The following is a 17,810-nucleotide window of genomic DNA, read 5'->3' as shown; positions in this document are numbered from 1 at the left end:
TCATGCGAAGTTGGTCTAGACTTTTTCGATTTCTTCAGTATCCAATAATTGCTCTTGGGAATAATCATCCAAACAAGTGAAGATCTTTCGTGCGTTGGTCCATATGCCAATAATTAGCACTTCGAAACCTTAAACCTTGACTTTAATGTTTTTGAATTACCTACCTAATTGTTCAACAAAATTACATAATATGTTTTGTTTAACAGAATAACTGATCTTGATACTGGCTTCACCAAACGCATTAATCTAGTAAAGGTGTTAATTAAGTATCAGGAATATTCCAACTATAGCATCTTGAACCGAAATTTAACCCAAATCAACTAGATGAAATACAGGGAGTTTTTTTGTTTCGACCTGCACACTAAAAACTGCATTTTTCTTATAATTTTCATATTTAGAAGGAATAAAGTGTTGGTACTATAAACCCTACTGTTCATATTAAATTATGCTAAATAAACGTTTTTCGGCAACCGTCCGGGAAGTGCTCACTTCCCGGACGCTTTTTCTCTGAGAAAGTAGCATTTCCCGGCCTAGTCCGGAAAGTACGTACTTCCCGGACTAGGCCGGAAAAGAATCATAGTATCCATAGCTACCGAGATAACGGCTGACAGTTCATATGAAATTAGTTGTCAAAAATTTGCATGTTTTTTATCGCAATCGCAATAAAATATGGAAAGCAGCAGCGATAGTGTTATTTTACATGGTTGCCGAAAAAATATTGTACGCAACACGCCCGAAAATGGTTTTTTTGGACTTACAGACTTCCAGGACTCGCTTACGCTCGTCCTGGAATTTTGTCTATTCGTCCAAAAAAACCCTATTTTCCGGACTTGTTACGTAAATTACTATTCTGGCTACAACTAGGGAGCAAGCGACTGGTTAATCCTCCCTAAATTCTACGCTACTGATGGAATTGCAATTTTACCATAATTCTTCTATTCTCCAATCATGCGCGACCTTTAGGGGGAGGCGGTTACTTTTAGACATCTTTGTTTGAGAAATTGGATCAAATCAAATTTTTGCTGATCTTGTAGGTAATTATTTTAGCCTCAGTGCAAAATTCTAGGGGGTTAAGCAAAAATACAGGAGGAGCCAGGGTCATTTGGAGGGGGGGGGGGGGTTAACGTTCCACCAGTTCCCCCTCTTGGATCCGCGTTTGTCTCCAATACCTTCTACGTAAATATTGTACTAATTCATAAAAATGATTAAGTCACTATTTGTCAAGATATTTCAAGTTTAACCAAATGCACCATTATTTTGATTGAAGTTCAATTTGCATGATGACTTCAATCTAATGACCCAAAACAACGAAATAATAGATATTCATCATCATTAAAATACTTGTGCAGCTTCATGTTTAATTTGAAATATCTCGAAAAAAACTAGCCAAGGCTGGCCATTTCTGGGCGATTGCTGCCTTCAGACGGTGCAATTGTTGACAGTACAGTTGAAGTTCAGAGTTACAGTTGTACCGTAGGATTCGTAGGGGAGCAGCTCATAGTAGATAATTCCATGCCAATCCAACCAAACACAAAGCAAAGCCTTCCTGGTCGTCAATCCTAGCATGGCCACCGTTTCCGCCGGCTCACCGCGTTTCGACCATGACCGTTTTCGCTTGACGTTGTCGTACGTGATCCAATTTTTTCCACCAATCGCTTCAAAAATGGGACGATTTTGTTGCGATTCAGCAGTGATCCTCTGAAGGAAATTCAGTCCATGATGTTTTTCTGCGCTAACTCGTGTGGTAGGTACCCATATATCAAGCTTCTTCTTGAGTCCAGCCTTATGCAAATGGTTCCAAAAGGTATTTTGTGCAATCTTTAGCTCTTGGGCAATTGAAACATTGCTTACATGACGGTCGGACTCGACAATGTCCTTTCAGTGCGTGGTGTATCTTTGACATCAAAATTACCGGATACGGAATCGACGAAACCAAAATTGCGCGTGATTGACTCTCAGTATCAGGACCATAAATACTATTTACATTTTCAGCCGGTTGGCATGCATTTCCGCCTTTATCGAAGAACAACTGTGAAATATAGCGAATTTTGTCTTGCTCTTGTCCATATTTGACACGCGCTCTAACTAAACTGAGTCAACTAATTTCAAAACTGTCACAGAAGTATTTGTAGAACGAAATCTCATCTTTCTAACGTCATATAGTGGAACCCGATCGGACTTACACAACGCGAGGTACAGATAACTAAAGCCATCTATTGGAAGAATAATGGATTTATTTTTACTACAGCTAATATGTAGATATCGAGTGGAGAGACGAACCGACTCCAACTGTTTTCTCGTGATGGTAAATCTAACCGATATTTTAATTAGTGCGATATGTACCTATTCTATCCAACAAGATAGTGGCTACCACATAAAGCCAGAATGAAAAATTTGAACAATCAAGTCGATTTCTTACCTTGGCCTCCTTAGACCTACCAAATTTTCATTCATTGATGACTTTTTTAGAAATTACGATACAGGAAGATCATTCCATTAGGCGAAGATATGCCCAGACGTGCTTCCGAGTGCATAACACATCGTGTATACCCAACACATTATTAATATTCAACTTATTTTTCATTTATTAATTTTTAACATTTCTTCCAAAGGTTGGATTTTCCTGAAATTTTGATACTGTATACTACCTGGTTTCCAAAGGAGCAAAAAGCCATGAATGAACAAGCGCTCAAAAGCTCCTGACGCAAAGTCCGGGATTCTTTCGAATTTTTATTCAATGTTATTATACCTACTCTCAACATTTTATTCCGTAGGAGACTTCAAATTGTCATTTTACATCCAAATGCAATTTTTATTATTTCATTATTGGAAGGTGGAGGATTACTTGAATGATATAAATATTAGGTATTTGAATGATCAAAAAAAAATGATTTGTCGATTTATTCAACCTTATTCATCAACAAATTATATGTAGAAGTTGAAACTTTTTCCTTTCAAGAATAATTTATAATGAGATATTTTTTGAAATACATATTAACATGGCCATCAATCCTTACGAACTTTCTTCCAATTGTTCGAATAGAAGTTTAATTTTTGTTGAAGTGAAAAGAACTTTTTACCTTTTAAAAGAGTATGTAAGTAGGTACCTACTTTGATTCCTCATAGCTAAATATGTAGATATCACTGTTAGTTTTTAGAAACTTCCAATTCCTTTGTAATAAAAGTAATTTCATTCGATTCAATTCCGGAATCTCAGCAGAATTTATGTTCCTTCCATAAATTTGTTAGAATGTTCTTTGCGATATCACTATCGTTCACTAGTTAGAAATGGAAAAATCGATTCTAGCGACACCACCGTTTACAGAATACATTAGTCACCTAGATAGTGGTTTTAGACTCGGATTTTGGACAAAAATTTTAAAGAGTAGAATCAGTGAGGAAGTGTCGACACTCGAGAGTCGACACCATGTATTCTATGCATCTTGATTACGTTCAACAATTCCCATGCATTTCAGAATAAGGAGTTTTCATACCAGGACGATTTATGTGATTGACAAGGAGGTAGTTGTTCAATTGAAGAAGAGTTAGTTTTTTCACAGGATCTCTCGTTTCAATCATGAATTTCCGGTTCCGTCATGTTTGGAGTGGGTTAGTGAAAGGATCGTTCACGGATATTGTAATGGCGAATCCAAAGCTTGACTGTCACCTGTATTTCTCATGATACTGCACCTACTCCACCTCTCTTAGTATAATGAGACTTTTATTGGAGGAATTCCAGTATGCGAAAAGCATGCACTTTACACTATCTACATTTTCGTTTAAAATTTAAAAAGAAATTTGAAAATACCTTTCTTCGAAAATATATTTCATTTCCCCAAAATTTCACAAACACACTGCAATATCATCTTCATTTCTTCAATGAGACTACAAAGTTTAAAACATTGGACGTTGCGGCTTTTTCACTTGGTACTTCCATAAGTTTCGCTGCAGTTACAGCATAAAAAAGCAATGAACTCTGAAACAGCAGACTTTAATTATTCAACGCAGATTAAGTTATAAAATTGATGTAATAACTATATAGTAATTGTGTGGGTTTGAAATGTATTCATTACATAGGTATTTGAGTTTAAAATTGCTTCCGTTGCTGAGATTATTGTTATAATTGTGATGGTGTTCCCCCATTTTTCTAGACCAATCTGCTGTTTACTCCAAGTTTTACTTGTTTATAGACCAAAATCGTTTTTTGAAATTTAATTTTTGAATATAACCCAACATAGCGTTGTTGCAAGTTGCTACGAAAATCTAGAATTGAATTTCCGATGCGATCAACAGTGACCTCAGGACGAAAGTAACACTGCACAACAGTTTTCTAACACTTATGTTGAATTTTATTTTTTTGATTACTTTCGCTGAATAAAATAATTATATGTTGTTGCGTGTACTCGATGTATTGCCGGCCCCCAAATATATAGATACCGATCCGATTAAAATGTTTATCCTCATTTACTGCACAATGGAACGAAGGATAAGTCTCAACGTTAGATTATGATGGAATTACAAGATATGTATATTATTCAACATATCACTTACCTCCCAGCAATGTCCAGTGGAGCAGTCAAATCGTTGCAACGAATATAAATATGGTAAATAAGAAATGAATAATTACTTAAATTGAATAAAGGATCATCACAATGATGTAACAAGCCTTTCACCAATTTGCGCAAGCAACTGATGGTGATTTTATTAGTTTAAATAACGGATATTATGTAATATAAATACATGTACCCAGGTACCAGAAAAACTCTATTGGAATCCAATAAGTGATACAGCTTCAGAGATCTTTCCTCTTTTGAACAGAATAAATTAATACATTTGTTTTTCAAACAGGGGTGGAAACGAACAAGTTGGGTAGATAGTTATGTTCAGAGTTTTACATTCTGAATGTAGCTTAAAGCAGAAAAAAAGCATGACATTTCATTTCATGCATTCGTCAAATTCTTTTTTTGCACATGAATCGGACATTTTATACCGGTATTCAGTGAGATAAAAGAAGAAAATATCGTGAAAAAGGCTGAATAATTTTTCGAGAAGAAAAATAGTGAATTGCAGCAGCAATGTCCGCCTTAATATACCTTCTAATCTAATTAACTTTTTTAAACATGGCAAATATCAAGGTATTTCAAAATGTTATAGTTGATAATTCCATAAGAATATTGATAGGAATGATAAATCGAGCAATCAATAAATAGTCAGTTTTTAAGAATAACTTCAACACCCTGTATTTCGGAATACAAAGCATTGGCGAACAAAAATTATATAGCAAATTGTCGTTATTTCTTCATACAGAATCACCCCCTAAAGATTGTCGCACTTATCTATCACTTATCTTGTATGGATGTATAAAATACATAAAAGGATACCCAATAAAAAACTGTAATTCAAATAAAATTCATTTATTCAAAAATATAAAAATAAAAAACATTTTTTCATTTTATCAAACAACAAATAATTTCATCGAAAACCTGACGACTTCGCAGTTTGAAAATACGTAAACGATATAAATCACAATTGCAATAAAGAGTAACATACCGAAATAATATGAATAAAACTTCATGATTTGATTTTCGTAATTTGTTTTGATTGCATACCATTATACATACGCAATCAAAACTATCGGTTGATGTATTATTGAAAAAAAAAAACATAGCTTTTTTTTCATATTCAACCATATAAAATTTATCTGCAGTATAACATTCAACTATATTTAAATATAAGAACAATAATGTATTTTAATCATCAACTAAAATATCTTCATGGAAAGCAAGTATGTCATGATGACACATAAACATTTTTATTTCCAAATTTGGATTATATTTCAGCAGTTGTGTAGTCTCAGAAGGTTGATTGGGGTCCAATAATCCAACACTATTGAAGAATACTGATGTTAAATCGTCTAAATTCAAGTATTCCAAACTAACTATACCAGTTATAGGATCTGCGTAAGTAGAATATACACGATTATAACTATTTAGTGTTTCAATTAAAACTCCATCTGTGTAATTGGGTATATCGTGCACTTTAATCGGTTGCAATGTATCATTAATATATTCTAGCTCAACCAATTTTTTTCCTGAAAAAAGAAAAATATATAAAATTTCAGCATTAATCCAAATCGCGGCGAAGAATTAAGCAGGAACTAAGTCTATAGTTTTGTAACAATTATGGAAGTTAGGATTGAATTTTCAATCTGCAGAAATGTTGAATTCTGGCAAGAAAGCTAGGATGGCCTTATTCAATTTTTTCTAAGAAAAAATGAAAAAAGGCAGGATACAAGCCTTGAAGCCAGGAGCATGTTAATTCGCATTTCAAATAGTTATTTGACAATGAAATCGAGTGAACATAAAAATCTCTGTTTTGTCGTAGTCACCAAAATATGTGCCCCCTTCTGAACAGTCATAATGCAATACAATTACCCTGCAAAGTAATTTATATGTATATATTATAAAAATAAGAGATAATTTCATCACTCTACGTGGATATGCAAATTAAAAAAAAAATAGTTATCTCCCAATGTTACGATCCTTACGAAATTTTGTTTCACTATTTAGAAACTGATTTCTAAATTTCAGTGCGAGCGTATTGCTTTTTTTTCGATTATTGAGAAAAACAAATTTCATAAAGTTATAAATCCGGAACCATGGAACAGATTTTGACCATTTTTAAACTTCAAACAAGATATTTGAACCCAAAACCAATCCTAAAATTGAAAAAAGATTATTTAGTAGTCAATTCACTTACCTTTCATAAATAAATGTCCCCTGTATGAGAAAATTGAAAGGGAGGAGACATCATCTAGATTCACTGTATGTGCGATATTTACAGATAACCAGTTATTCTTATCATTCACATAAAAATATCCCAATTTCGAATGACAGTCCAGGATAAAAAGCTTTTCATTGAAAGCGCAATATTTCAATGATGTCGGACAACAAGGAAGCTGAACAACGTCAGTTCCCCATTTCTCTAAAATAGATAACGTTATCAAAAAATTATGTGTTTATGCTGGATGTTAACACAATACGCGGAAATATTTAAAAAAAAGTGGTTTGTAAGGTAATATTATGGAAATTAGTTCCATGAAGGAGGATGATAGGCCAAATGAAAAGTCTCCAGTCTGATACGCATATGGCGATGCTAGTATTAAATCCATGTGATTTTTAGTTAGTACTAACCTTCAAACGATTCCTGTCAAAATTTGACAGCAATCCGACCATTAGTTTGAGAGATATTGCGTTGTGAGTATGGCTACTTTTGTTATTTGAAAAAAGATGGAAAAAAAAATAGTTTCATGTGCTGATAAAATATTGCTTTTTGAAGATAAAAAATACTGTTGTAGCAAAATCTTGGCTTGATGAAGAGTTTCCAGAGTCTGCACCACAAAAATCAACCATTATTGATTGGTATTCTAAGTTTAAACGTAGTGAAATGAGCACCGAAGACGGCGAATGCAGTGGACGCCCAAAAGATGCTGCCACCGAGCAAAAAATCAAAAAAGTTCACAAAATAGTTTTGAGTGAAGTTGATAGAGATAGCAGACATTGTGAAGATATCATCTGAACGTGTACATGATATCATTCACGAATATTTGTACATGACAAAGCTGTGTGCAAAATGGGTGCCGCGCGAGCTCACAATCGATCAAAAGCAACCACTTGTTAATGATTCTGAGCAGTGTTTGAAGCTGTTTAATAAACCTGAATTGTAGCCTCGATATGCGACAATGGATGAAAAATGGCTCCATCTTTTCACTCCGGAGTCCATTCGACAGTCAGCTGAGTGGACTGCACACGATGAACCGACTCCAAAGCGGGGAAAAACACAACAGTCAGCTGGCAAGGTTATGGCATCAGTATTCTGAGATGCGATTACCTCCAAAAGGGCCAGACCATCAACAGTGATTATTATATAGCGTTATTGGATCGTTTAAAGAATGAAATCGTTAAAAAACGGCCCTATTTGAAGAAAAAAAGGTGCTGTTTCATCAAGACAATGCGCCGTGTCACAAATCAATGAAAACAATGGCAAAATTGCATAAATTGGGCTTCGAATTGCTTCTGCATCCACCGTATTCTCCAGATCTGGTCCCTAGCGACTTTTTTCTGTTCTCAGAATTCAAAAGAATGTTCGCTGGAAAGAAATTTAGCGCCAATGAAGAAGTAATCGCCGAAAATTGGCCTGTTAAAATATGTACCTATATAGTTTTCAAGGTACAGGATGTTGAGTTTCTCCGAAAATAACGTTTTTATTCATATAAGAATTTTTCAAGGAGGCTTACAGTAATGAGGCAAATATGTCTTTTACTTGATTAGAAATTCAGTCACTTTCAAAGGGCACATTAACTAATATTTATATTATATTTTTCAATTGATATTTATTACCCGAAAAATATAGCCCATTGATTCTTTTGATTCTCATTTTTTCGGGTAACACAATTATAAACACAAAAATTCTTTAAACTGAAAACCTCCAGCTCGAATGCGATAAAATGTTTTAAATTTTTATTTCGAAAACGAAACTTAATATGGAATAACCTTGAAAATTGATTCAAAAATTAATCGCGTCTAATTATCAGTTGGAAATATGGATTACGTAGTCAAAGTTTCATTTTCTGTAGGCATTCTTGCAAAATTTCAAAGATATCGGCAAAAATAATATCCAAATATTAAAAAAAGTATTTCTCATATTAATCAATCTTACAACACAAAAATGAATTTTGAACCACATTTGTTATGAGTATTCTGAAGAGGACTCAATTAAATGGGTGGGCAAATAAGATCTAATTAACTAATTTGCTCAAAAATATTGAGTCGAACTGAAGTTACAGGCATTTCAATCAGTCAGATTTCTCCCTTTTCACCTACCCTTATTTGATGTCGTAAAATCGAAAGTAACAATTCAAAAAGATAGAGAATTTTTCAAGGATTACAGTGATGGTATTTTTTCTTCAACTTCATATGAAACATTTTCGAGTAAAATTCATTTTTCTACTCGACGCCGACGGTAGCTATTACGCCCCCTAGCGGAACAGGTTTGAACTTCAAAACAATTTCCAGTGTGTTTTCTTGTACAAATAAGTGTTAAAAATTTTTACCGCAAGTCTCTACGATGAGTGGATCCTGAGATAGCCGCTTACCTCGCTTATTTGCCCACCCTGTACATTTAAAACAAAATCACAGATTAGTATTATTGGACATACCTGATTTGAAATTGAAATGAAGCATATCGTTTTTTCTAATTCTATATTTTCCAGTGCCCCCTATGATGTAAAGAAAACCTCCCGCAACACAAGATTTGAAATGTCTCCTTTTGATAGGTGTTCTGAAAAAAAAATATTTTTATATTTTCTATTATGACCTATAAATCTCGTACGACATACTTGTTTCTCAATTTCTTAATTTTAGTAAAATAAAGAAAAGTTGTCAAACCACGATGGATGAAAAATCCAGTTTCTGATTTATTTTCAATTTCTTATTAAATTACATTTGTCTTCATCTCAAAATTTTCCGTATTCAATTTTTTGTGTAATTGTTCTCGGAATTATCCCTCTATCATTTCATCACTTGTATGCTGTGTTTCCGACCGCCCGTAAACACGATAACTATCGAACGGAGAAACCAAGAAACTTGAAATATTCAGGACAGGTCTGATGCCGCGTTAATAAGCGAAATACGTCTGGGAGCTCAAAAAAGAAAACCGTTCAAAATATTGTTTTCCTAATAGTTTCAAAAATAGAAATCGGATAGAGATAAGCTTTTTCATTTAGAAATAAAACTACAATTTCTTGCATCATGCCAAATTTCATGTTGGACGTATTACCAAAACTGGAGAAAGTATATCGAAAAAAAAAACAATAATTCAGTGATAACAGATCCAACCAAATGAAGAATAATAGTTATGAACTATGCACAAAATTTCTTGTTGATCGTATCATCAAAACCATATAGAAAATTCAGAATATCCAAAAAATCTGATATGTATTTTAGTGAAAACAAATCCGACCGATTTGAAATATGGCGTGTAAATGTAGAATAACAATTTTAAGCTTCATATAGAATTTCATGTTGATCGCGCCACCACTAATAACATATAGAAAAAATGTATGCGGAATACCTAAAAACAAAAATCCAATATTTCCGTAACAATAGATCGGCCTAGGTTGACATTTGGTTAGTATATGTAAAATAACACTCGAATTTAATGTAAGTTTCATAAGAATTCCTCATCTAGATGAAATAACCGAAATTAATGGTTTCATAATAAATCATAACAGTTCTTTAAAGCTCCTGACACCCAAGTTCAGTGTTTTTCTAGATTTTTTTATTCTATTAAAAAAAAATATTCATATCTTAATACACATGTATAAATTTTTGAAACTCATAAATTAAATCAAGAAATATTTTTATGCATTAGAGACTATAATATCAGTCTCTAACTACAAAGGAGAGAACCTTCATTCTTTCAGGTAATTTGAACTTTATAAATCAGAGTTATATAATTTGATGACAAGATTTTTCTCCGATTGACAGCAAATATTGATGTTGCAGACACATATGAATCAGCAAAGTATTACTTTTCCTCCAAGGCAGCAAATCAACTACTTTCCTGCCTAGGCTGCAAAGTGATTATTCTCAATGCAAGGAAAACATTCGACATTTTCTGTAAATCAATATTTTTTTGCCACCTTCCTTATTTCTGGACGAGTAAGTACTTCTTAGTCGCTATCACTGTCCATAATATAAATATATCCGATATTTTTCCAAATAAGTGTCAGATATTTCATAAATAGTAAAACGATAATTATGGACATATACTCATATACATTACCATAGCAACCAACCATTCCAACAATTGCGATTTCTATCAAATTTCGTTTTTGATTACCTCGGTAGCGCAGTAGATTGACAGTCGACTGTGGTGCCGAAGGTACCGGGTTCGAATCATGGTTAGGTCAAGGATGTTGTGTATGTCTGGTTGTGGTTAATGAATTTTATAGAGTTTATAGATAATAAGATACATCTGCTGGTCAATGACTAGCGTAAGACCATTCTGGGAGATTTAAAAAAAATTTCGTTTTAATTTATCACTACAGGAAAAATAAAAAGATTGTGGGGAATTGTAATAATTTGCAAATACAATATCGTACATGTTTCGTCATAGAAGATAAAATTATATGTTCAACTCGGCAGCAAAGTAGATTGACTGCCTTGACTGAATTCCTAGACTCCCTACGCTCGGCGGCTATGAACTATCAGCCGCGGCAATAAATCTCCTACTTTGCGGCTTAGTAAAACAAATAACTATTTTAGAATGAATACAAAAAAGCCCTCACCCACATTTCGTATTCAATTTTTTTCTTTCAATATTGCAATGCCAAAATCTATCATTCCATATGCCTTTCCCAATTGAAAACTCTCCACCAAATATGTAAATTTTCTTTTTATAAACTTGTACTTCAAAACCCACTAAATCATGAAGTTGGTTAGATTCCAATGTAATTATTTTAGTTAAATAATCATTACGGGAGTGACCTAAAATAAAGAAAAATTCAAAGACAACTGAAGACAAAAATAAATTCTCTAGAAATTTATCTAAAAGCTATTGTCAGATAGGAAATCTCTGGTTGTATCGAAGGTAAGTTACTACGTCATCTGCAATAGTAGAAATAGTCCCTTGTTCTACCAACAGTTGAAACTCTTTGATTGGATAGATGTAAAGATGTTATCGTCATTTCAAGATATTATTTCAAGCAGGCGAAGTCTTGGGCTGATACTATGATACAATATTTACACAAGTGAGTATTAACGAAAAAATATTTAAACATAGGCATTATAAAAACATTTAATATGATATGACTCCAAAACTTATAAAAACTTCTTTAATTCAATCTCAAAATATTTTAAAACCAAGTATCTCATTTACCCAGGTAGCATATTAGTTTCAAACAGAAATACTCCAGACCACTTTGTGACCGCCTCAGCCTACAGTGAGGGATGCATAATTCATTGTTTTTCCTGGTACTATAGGAGTGCACTTCAAATCTCATCTGTTATTTCCTAGCTTCATTCTAATAGCCCTTCTCTATAATCTGAAAATCCTATATACCTCCACCTTATTGCTCCATAATAAAATACCATATCTTAGACAAGATTCAACCAGGGAGTGATAAGCCTCTTGGTAAACCAAGCACTTCTGTATATTTCTTAGGCTTAAATATACTTTTTAAATTTCAATTACAAAACAGAATAACCCATCAACATCATGACAACAGTAGAGCGAGCAAATATTCCCAGATTTGTGAATGTTTCACATAGTAACTAGAAGTTTTTGATTAGTACTAAAATTTCACTGGTATATCATTTCATACCTAAAGTGAATAGTCTATAGAGATATAGGACTAAAAGAACTGACAACAAAAAATAGGGATTGTCCTAGAAACCTTCATAAAATTGGGTAATATACCTTCACCAAATCAAAAGAGATGATGGCTGAATAATACTACTGTTTTCAATTCACCGAACTAAAGCAACATCCAACAATTAAATTATATATGTATGTACTATTCTACAAAAGAATATAACATAAGATGGTCTGATACAAATATTTCAACCATTAATTTTGTGACCTCTATATAACTATGCTTACCATGGCAAAAAAGTTTTTGTTCATGACTCAATAAACAAAAATAATTAGGTAAAAATCTTCCTCGGGAATTAAGCCATGACAACGCAATCTCGAAATATTTATTATCTCGTTCAACATTTTTCTCCACTTTCAATTCTATTATACAATCTAGAATTTCCATAAGATCTGGATATTTCATTACTTCACTGTTCCTTTTGATTTCTTTCAGTTCTAATATTGATATGTCTTTATAATTCAAAACACAACCTAAAATTTCTTGAAGAGATACTTCACTTTTATCATTGAAACGAATCCATTCTAATACAGTATGAAACACATTCATTTCACCATCACATACTAAATTGTTGTGACCTAAATAAGTAACTAGCTCTGATAAGTTCAAAGCATTGATATATTTTCTCAAATGCTTGAAGTTAGTAAGACTCTTACTTTTAGCTTTCCACACCAATGGAATTGTAGGCATTAATTCTAGTTTCAACCAAATTTGAAGGCAGTTCTTCAATGATAGAGATTTAGTAGTTTCTTGGATTAACTTTTCTTTGAGATCGTCAAAAAGAAACATATCACTTAACAATATTACTTTACAAATATCTGAGATATTCCTATAATGTGTCATGTTCAATAATACTTGCAATAAATCTTCCATTGCTTTTCCATCAACTCCCTACAAAAAATGGAAAATGAGCTCTATAAAGTACATTTCAAGGATGGAAATGTAATATTTGAAGTTGCCATTAACCGTTTACGGAAAATAGGTAAATTGAAGGAAAAAATTAAGACTATAGTTTTGAAATTTTAGATTAGTAGATATCTAAAATATAAAGTAACCCTCTTTGCTATAATGTTCAATACATCTTTAAAATGACAGGAAAATCACCTCAAGAGTAATGATTTTTTCATTGCATTCCCTATAATTATGGGAAAACATTACACGAAAATAATCACTCTTCAACATCAATAGTTCTTTTGAACATTGAATTTTTCGATCTTCAATTACAAGCGTTATAGAATCATCAAATTGGGTTTGGGACATATTTGTGGTAAAGCTTCTTCAAGATACAAAATGATTTTCAAGAAGATAAGAACATAAAAGTAATATTCAAAGAACGAAAATGAATTCCTGGAATGATTTCATTACAAGATTAGAGAACCTAACCTATAACCTAACCACAATCAAAAGTCACAACAATCTCAACCATAAAATTAAGTATACCTAGCTTATCCCCAGTATAAAAGCAAAAGCTAAAAGTAAAATGATTCAAAGATTCATTGTTTATGCCGAATCCACTTAGGCATACGATGGCAATATAGGAAATTGAAGTTAGTCCAATCTACTTTAAATCCAAAAGTAATAATCCCTTCAAGCACCACCAGTATTTCTAGTTTAGTTTAGATATTGTTTAAACAATGGTTTAGATCATTGCAAATTCTTGAAAAATTGGTGATCATTGATAGGTCTTACAGATAACTAGAAGATAAAAGAAGGAAATATAAATATATTTTAATATTATATTGTCAAAAATTATCTCAATTAAATGAGTCCATTGATAAAAATGTATTATTATTCTATTACTCCATTCAAAATCAATTCCACTGCCTGTTGAACATTCCCGCCAGCAATCTGAAGAGCTCTGAAATTGAGTAAGTCATTGAAGAGTCCTAACTCATGCATCTGATGAAGCTGAGACGCCAAACCAGACGAATTGTTCACAAACTGTTGTCCAGTTTGATCACTCGGGTCGTCAAGAACATCAATCAACACATCTTCCATAAGATTGCTTTGGAATAATGTTTCGATTACTCCCCCATCTTCATTTGATCGACTTATGTTGTTATTATGAATAAGAAAAGCTAATTCTGAAATATTATTTGATTCAAACCCAGAAACGTTTGGTTGATTATAATCTATTTCTATGTCATCTGATTCGGAATAGTCTTCATCTGTGAGATGAATAGAAGAAAGCAATCTCCCGTGAATATCTTTCATCACGTTGTGCATCAAATAATACACCGACATTAGTAACGTAGGATGTTTTGTTAGTTGAATCTTCATTACACTAGGTTTGAGTGTAGTTTCGAAAACACTGATATCCTTTATTATGGACAACGCAACTAAGTCTTCTGAAAGTTCTGGAATGGCATTTACCAACTCGGTGATAATTTCCGGTTTGATGTAACTCTGAAATTTGTTCTCAATTAAAAGATAAGGAGGGCTATTTGAACATTTCTACCAATAGCATTTCTTTAAATCCAAACTTCGAGAAAGCTTCATTGTATTCATTAAACATTTTCTGCAAATCTTTGGTGGTTTCTGTTTTCTCGACGATGTTATCATTTTTTTTTATAATCATGAAAACCAATGCGTCCTTTTCTTTCACATAATTGGAAATTTTTTCCGTATTTTCCATTATCGTCCCACAGTAAATCAATTCTGGGAAATTGAATATTGTTTTTATTAATCTATTAAATAAGAAATATTGGAACTTTGAAAGCAATACAGCATGAAAACTTGATTTGCCATTAAAGAAAGTGTAGTCTTTTAATTTTTGGATCAGATACCTCATATTATAAATACCTATAAATTGATATATTCATTCAAATATGTAATAAAATCCCTCACCTAGTTCTTCAAGATCAGCCATTTTTACCAAATCTTTTATTTTCAATTTTGCTGAAATAACCATATCATTTTCTTGCAAATTATTTAATTTGAATATATGCAGTTTTGTGGTATTCCACCACCCGATGTTCAAGTTATTCATTCTTTTGATTTAAATGAAACTGACTTTCGTTTCAACTTTGACATTTTGAAAATTATTTTATTTTTGGAATAAAAAAATGATTCAAATTTGATCTGTTCTACTGACTTTTCTGACCGAGTCGAATTGCTAAAGTTTTGGATGTTTTAGGTATTTTTGCTGTGTTAATAGAACCTATCGTTTTTCATTTTATTATATTTCCTTTCATCTAGAGTTTTTGAGAAAAATTCAATAAATGGCATTCATGAATCATGAGCCTGACATCTTTGGAGCAATTCTTCTAACCCAAGGCATAGAGAAATAAACCTTCCTTTGTCTATGGTTATTTTATAAGGATATTCTATGGAATACCCGTACATTTTTGGCGGGATTATTAACTCTTTGGGTTTTTGACATGTTTAATGTACTTTCGAGGTTAAGTTAAACCACATATGTTTATTTATTAGGAATTATAAGCTTAATCACAATGAAATGTATTATTCCTGAAATATCTTGGCATAATAGAGAACCAGTTCTTAGTGTAGATTTACATCCAGATATTAACTCATTTTACAAATTGGCTACTGGTGGTGGAGATTCTCACATTTTGATATGGCAAATTAATATTGAAGAAAACGGGGCACTCAAACAAGAAGTAATATCAGATTTGAAGAGGCACCAAAAATCAGTTAACGTAGTAAGATGGTCCCCTTCTGGAATGTATTTAGCTTCTGCAGATGATGATGCTAATATTATTATTTGGCAATTGAAAACAGATAATATTCCTTCATTAGATGATGAAACAAATGACAGGGAAGTTTGGGTGGTTTTCAAAATTCTTAGGTGTCATAAGGAAGATATTTATGATATATGCTGGTCACCTAATAGCTCTAAATTGCTATCAGGTTCAATAGATAATACTGCAATTCTATGGGATGTTCAAAAAGGAAAAAATGAACAAATATTGACTGATCACAAAGGATTTGTTCAAGGAGTAGCATGGGATCCAAAAAATCAATATATTGCAACTATCAGTACTGACAGAATATGTAGAATATTTGATACAAATGGAAAACATGTCAAAGCAAGAATATCTAAAGGCATATTACCTGTACCTCTAGATCATAACTTATTTGAGAAAGAAGTGAAATATTTTCATGATGATACATTCAAGTCATTTTTCAGAAGATTATCCTTTTCTCCTGATGGTTCTATATTGATTGTACCATCTGGGCATATTATCCATGATGATGGCAAACCTCTTAGTTGTACATATATTTTCCCAATAGAGACAAATTTTCCAGCAGCTATTCTGCCAGTCGAAAAACAATGTAGCACAGTAGTGAAATGTTGTCCCATTTATTTTGAGTTGAGGGGTGATGGACCTGAACCCTATATTAATCTACCATATAGAATCCTCTTTGCTGTAGGAACAGATCATGATATTATATTATATGACAGTCAACAAAAAGCACCTTTTGCTAGGTTTAATAATATACATTATACAAGATTAACTGATTTGACATGGTCAGGTGATGGATTACTTCTTATAGCATCATCAACAGATGGATTTTGTACGTTGATAACATTTGAGCCTGAAGAGTTGGGTATTCAGTATGTTAAAGAAGAGAGTGAAGCTGAAGATGCTGTGAATGTGCCAATTTTAGAAGACAAAGTTAATATTGTTGAAACTACAGAAATTCAGAGCATTAAAGTGAAAGATGCTCCAGATAAATCAACTATTAAAGTTATTACACCAAGAAGGGTTAAAAGACCATCAGTGCCAGAGAAAAATACATCTATTTTGGCATTTTTTAAAAAAGCAAATGATCAGATCAAAGAACAAAAAAAACCTGATGAAATGGATGTGAATGTCAACACAGAATCTGAAAAATTGGAAATAAAAGCATTGAGTCCTAAGAGATCAAAAAGTGATGTTTCCGCTTCCTGTGAAAAAATACAAACTGAATTCACCACTCAAAAAGAAGAAAAAGCAAATTCTTCTACTTCCAAACATAATAAAGATAGATTAGAGAATATTGAATCTCCTTATGTTAAGTTAGAAAGGATTAATTTAGATACTGTAAAAAAACCTAGACGGATTACTCCAAGAAGGGTGTCGTGAAATTTATTTTCGAACATTTATTTTATAATATATTATATAATATGTGCTGAGAATTCATAATAAAATATAACTTATACTACTTAATTTATTTCACTTATTTGAAAATACATATACATATGTCTATATTTAACAAAAAAATAAAATGAAATCCCTAAAAGAATCTTGGTTTCTAAGAACTCCCTGATCTATCTAGGGAGTTCAAAATGCTGGATAGTAACTTATTCTTTACTTATAATATTTTGGGAGATCTAACTGTGTTGCTCAGAAAAAGCGGTACAATTACC

At 32.5% G+C, this 17,810-nt stretch overlaps 3 protein-coding genes across 7 annotated transcripts; 1 reads left to right on the top strand and 2 right to left on the bottom strand.

The window, feature by feature from the left end:
• Window positions 1–5,398: 5,398 nt before the first annotated feature.
• LOC123676315 (kelch-like protein 25) lies at window positions 5,399–13,836 on the bottom strand. 5 transcript variants are annotated; one of them, XM_045612132.1, is made up of 7 exons: window positions 13,541–13,836; window positions 13,093–13,327; window positions 12,664–12,918; window positions 11,351–11,549; window positions 9,218–9,339; window positions 6,760–6,984; window positions 5,399–6,091 (listed from the first exon to the last, which is right to left on the bottom strand). In XM_045612132.1, the coding sequence occupies exons 1-7, from the start codon at window positions 13,694–13,696 to the stop codon at window positions 5,751–5,753; spliced, it is 1,533 nt and encodes a 510-aa protein (XP_045468088.1). In that variant the 5' UTR covers window positions 13,697–13,836; the 3' UTR covers window positions 5,399–5,750. The 5 variants fall into 5 exon arrangements, with proteins under 5 accessions (XP_045468088.1, XP_045468089.1, XP_045468087.1 ...); XM_045612133.1 differs by having other exon boundaries at window positions 12,664–12,909; XM_045612131.1 differs by having other exon boundaries at window positions 12,664–13,327.
• A 322-nt stretch (window positions 13,837–14,158) lies between these two features.
• On the bottom strand, window positions 14,159–15,596 carry LOC123675247. Its single transcript, XM_045610594.1, has 3 exons — window positions 15,284–15,596; window positions 14,895–15,094; window positions 14,159–14,842 (listed from the first exon to the last, which is right to left on the bottom strand). The coding sequence occupies exons 1-3, from the start codon at window positions 15,423–15,425 to the stop codon at window positions 14,225–14,227; spliced, it is 960 nt and encodes a 319-aa protein (XP_045466550.1). The 5' UTR covers window positions 15,426–15,596; the 3' UTR covers window positions 14,159–14,224.
• A 203-nt stretch (window positions 15,597–15,799) lies between these two features.
• On the top strand, window positions 15,800–17,610 carry LOC123674870 (chromatin assembly factor 1 subunit B). The gene has a single exon (XM_045609993.1). It carries the CDS (start codon window positions 15,889–15,891, stop codon window positions 17,524–17,526), a length of 1,638 nt encoding a protein of 545 aa, XP_045465949.1. The 5' UTR covers window positions 15,800–15,888; the 3' UTR covers window positions 17,527–17,610.
• The last annotated feature ends 200 nt before the right edge of the window (window positions 17,611–17,810 follow it).

Source organism: Harmonia axyridis, chromosome 3, assembly GCF_914767665.1.
Source record: "Harmonia axyridis chromosome 3, icHarAxyr1.1, whole genome shotgun sequence".
NCBI classification, from domain to species: domain Eukaryota; kingdom Metazoa; phylum Arthropoda; class Insecta; order Coleoptera; family Coccinellidae; genus Harmonia; species Harmonia axyridis.
Note: the sequence above shows the minus strand (reverse complement) of the source record. Positions and strands in the feature narration are given on the sequence as shown.

Excerpts from the sequence above, each read along its gene's own strand:
- LOC123676315 (XM_045612131.1), bottom strand. The coding sequence starts at position 13,696 with ATGTCCCAAACCCAATTTGATGATTCTATAACGCTTGTAATTGAAGAT. Across the intron at positions 9,340-11,350 it reads AAATTGAATACGAAATGTGG|AACACCTATCAAAAGGAGAC; the intron begins GTGAGGGCTTTT and ends TTTTTTTTTCAG. Across the intron at positions 6,092-6,759 it reads GGGACATTTATTTATGAAAG|GAAAAAAATTGGTTGAGCTA; the intron begins GTAAGTGAATTG and ends TTCTTTTTTCAG.
- LOC123675247 (XM_045610594.1), bottom strand. The coding sequence starts at position 15,425 with ATGAATAACTTGAACATCGGGTGGTGGAATACCACAAAACTGCATATA. Across the intron at positions 15,095-15,283 it reads GGCTGATCTTGAAGAACTAG|AATTGATTTACTGTGGGACG; the intron begins GTGAGGGATTTT and ends TCAATTTCCCAG. Across the intron at positions 14,843-14,894 it reads GATTTAAAGAAATGCTATTG|AGTTACATCAAACCGGAAAT; the intron begins GTAGAAATGTTC and ends AACAAATTTCAG.
- LOC123674870 (XM_045609993.1), top strand. The coding sequence starts at position 15,889 with ATGAAATGTATTATTCCTGAAATATCTTGGCATAATAGAGAACCAGTT.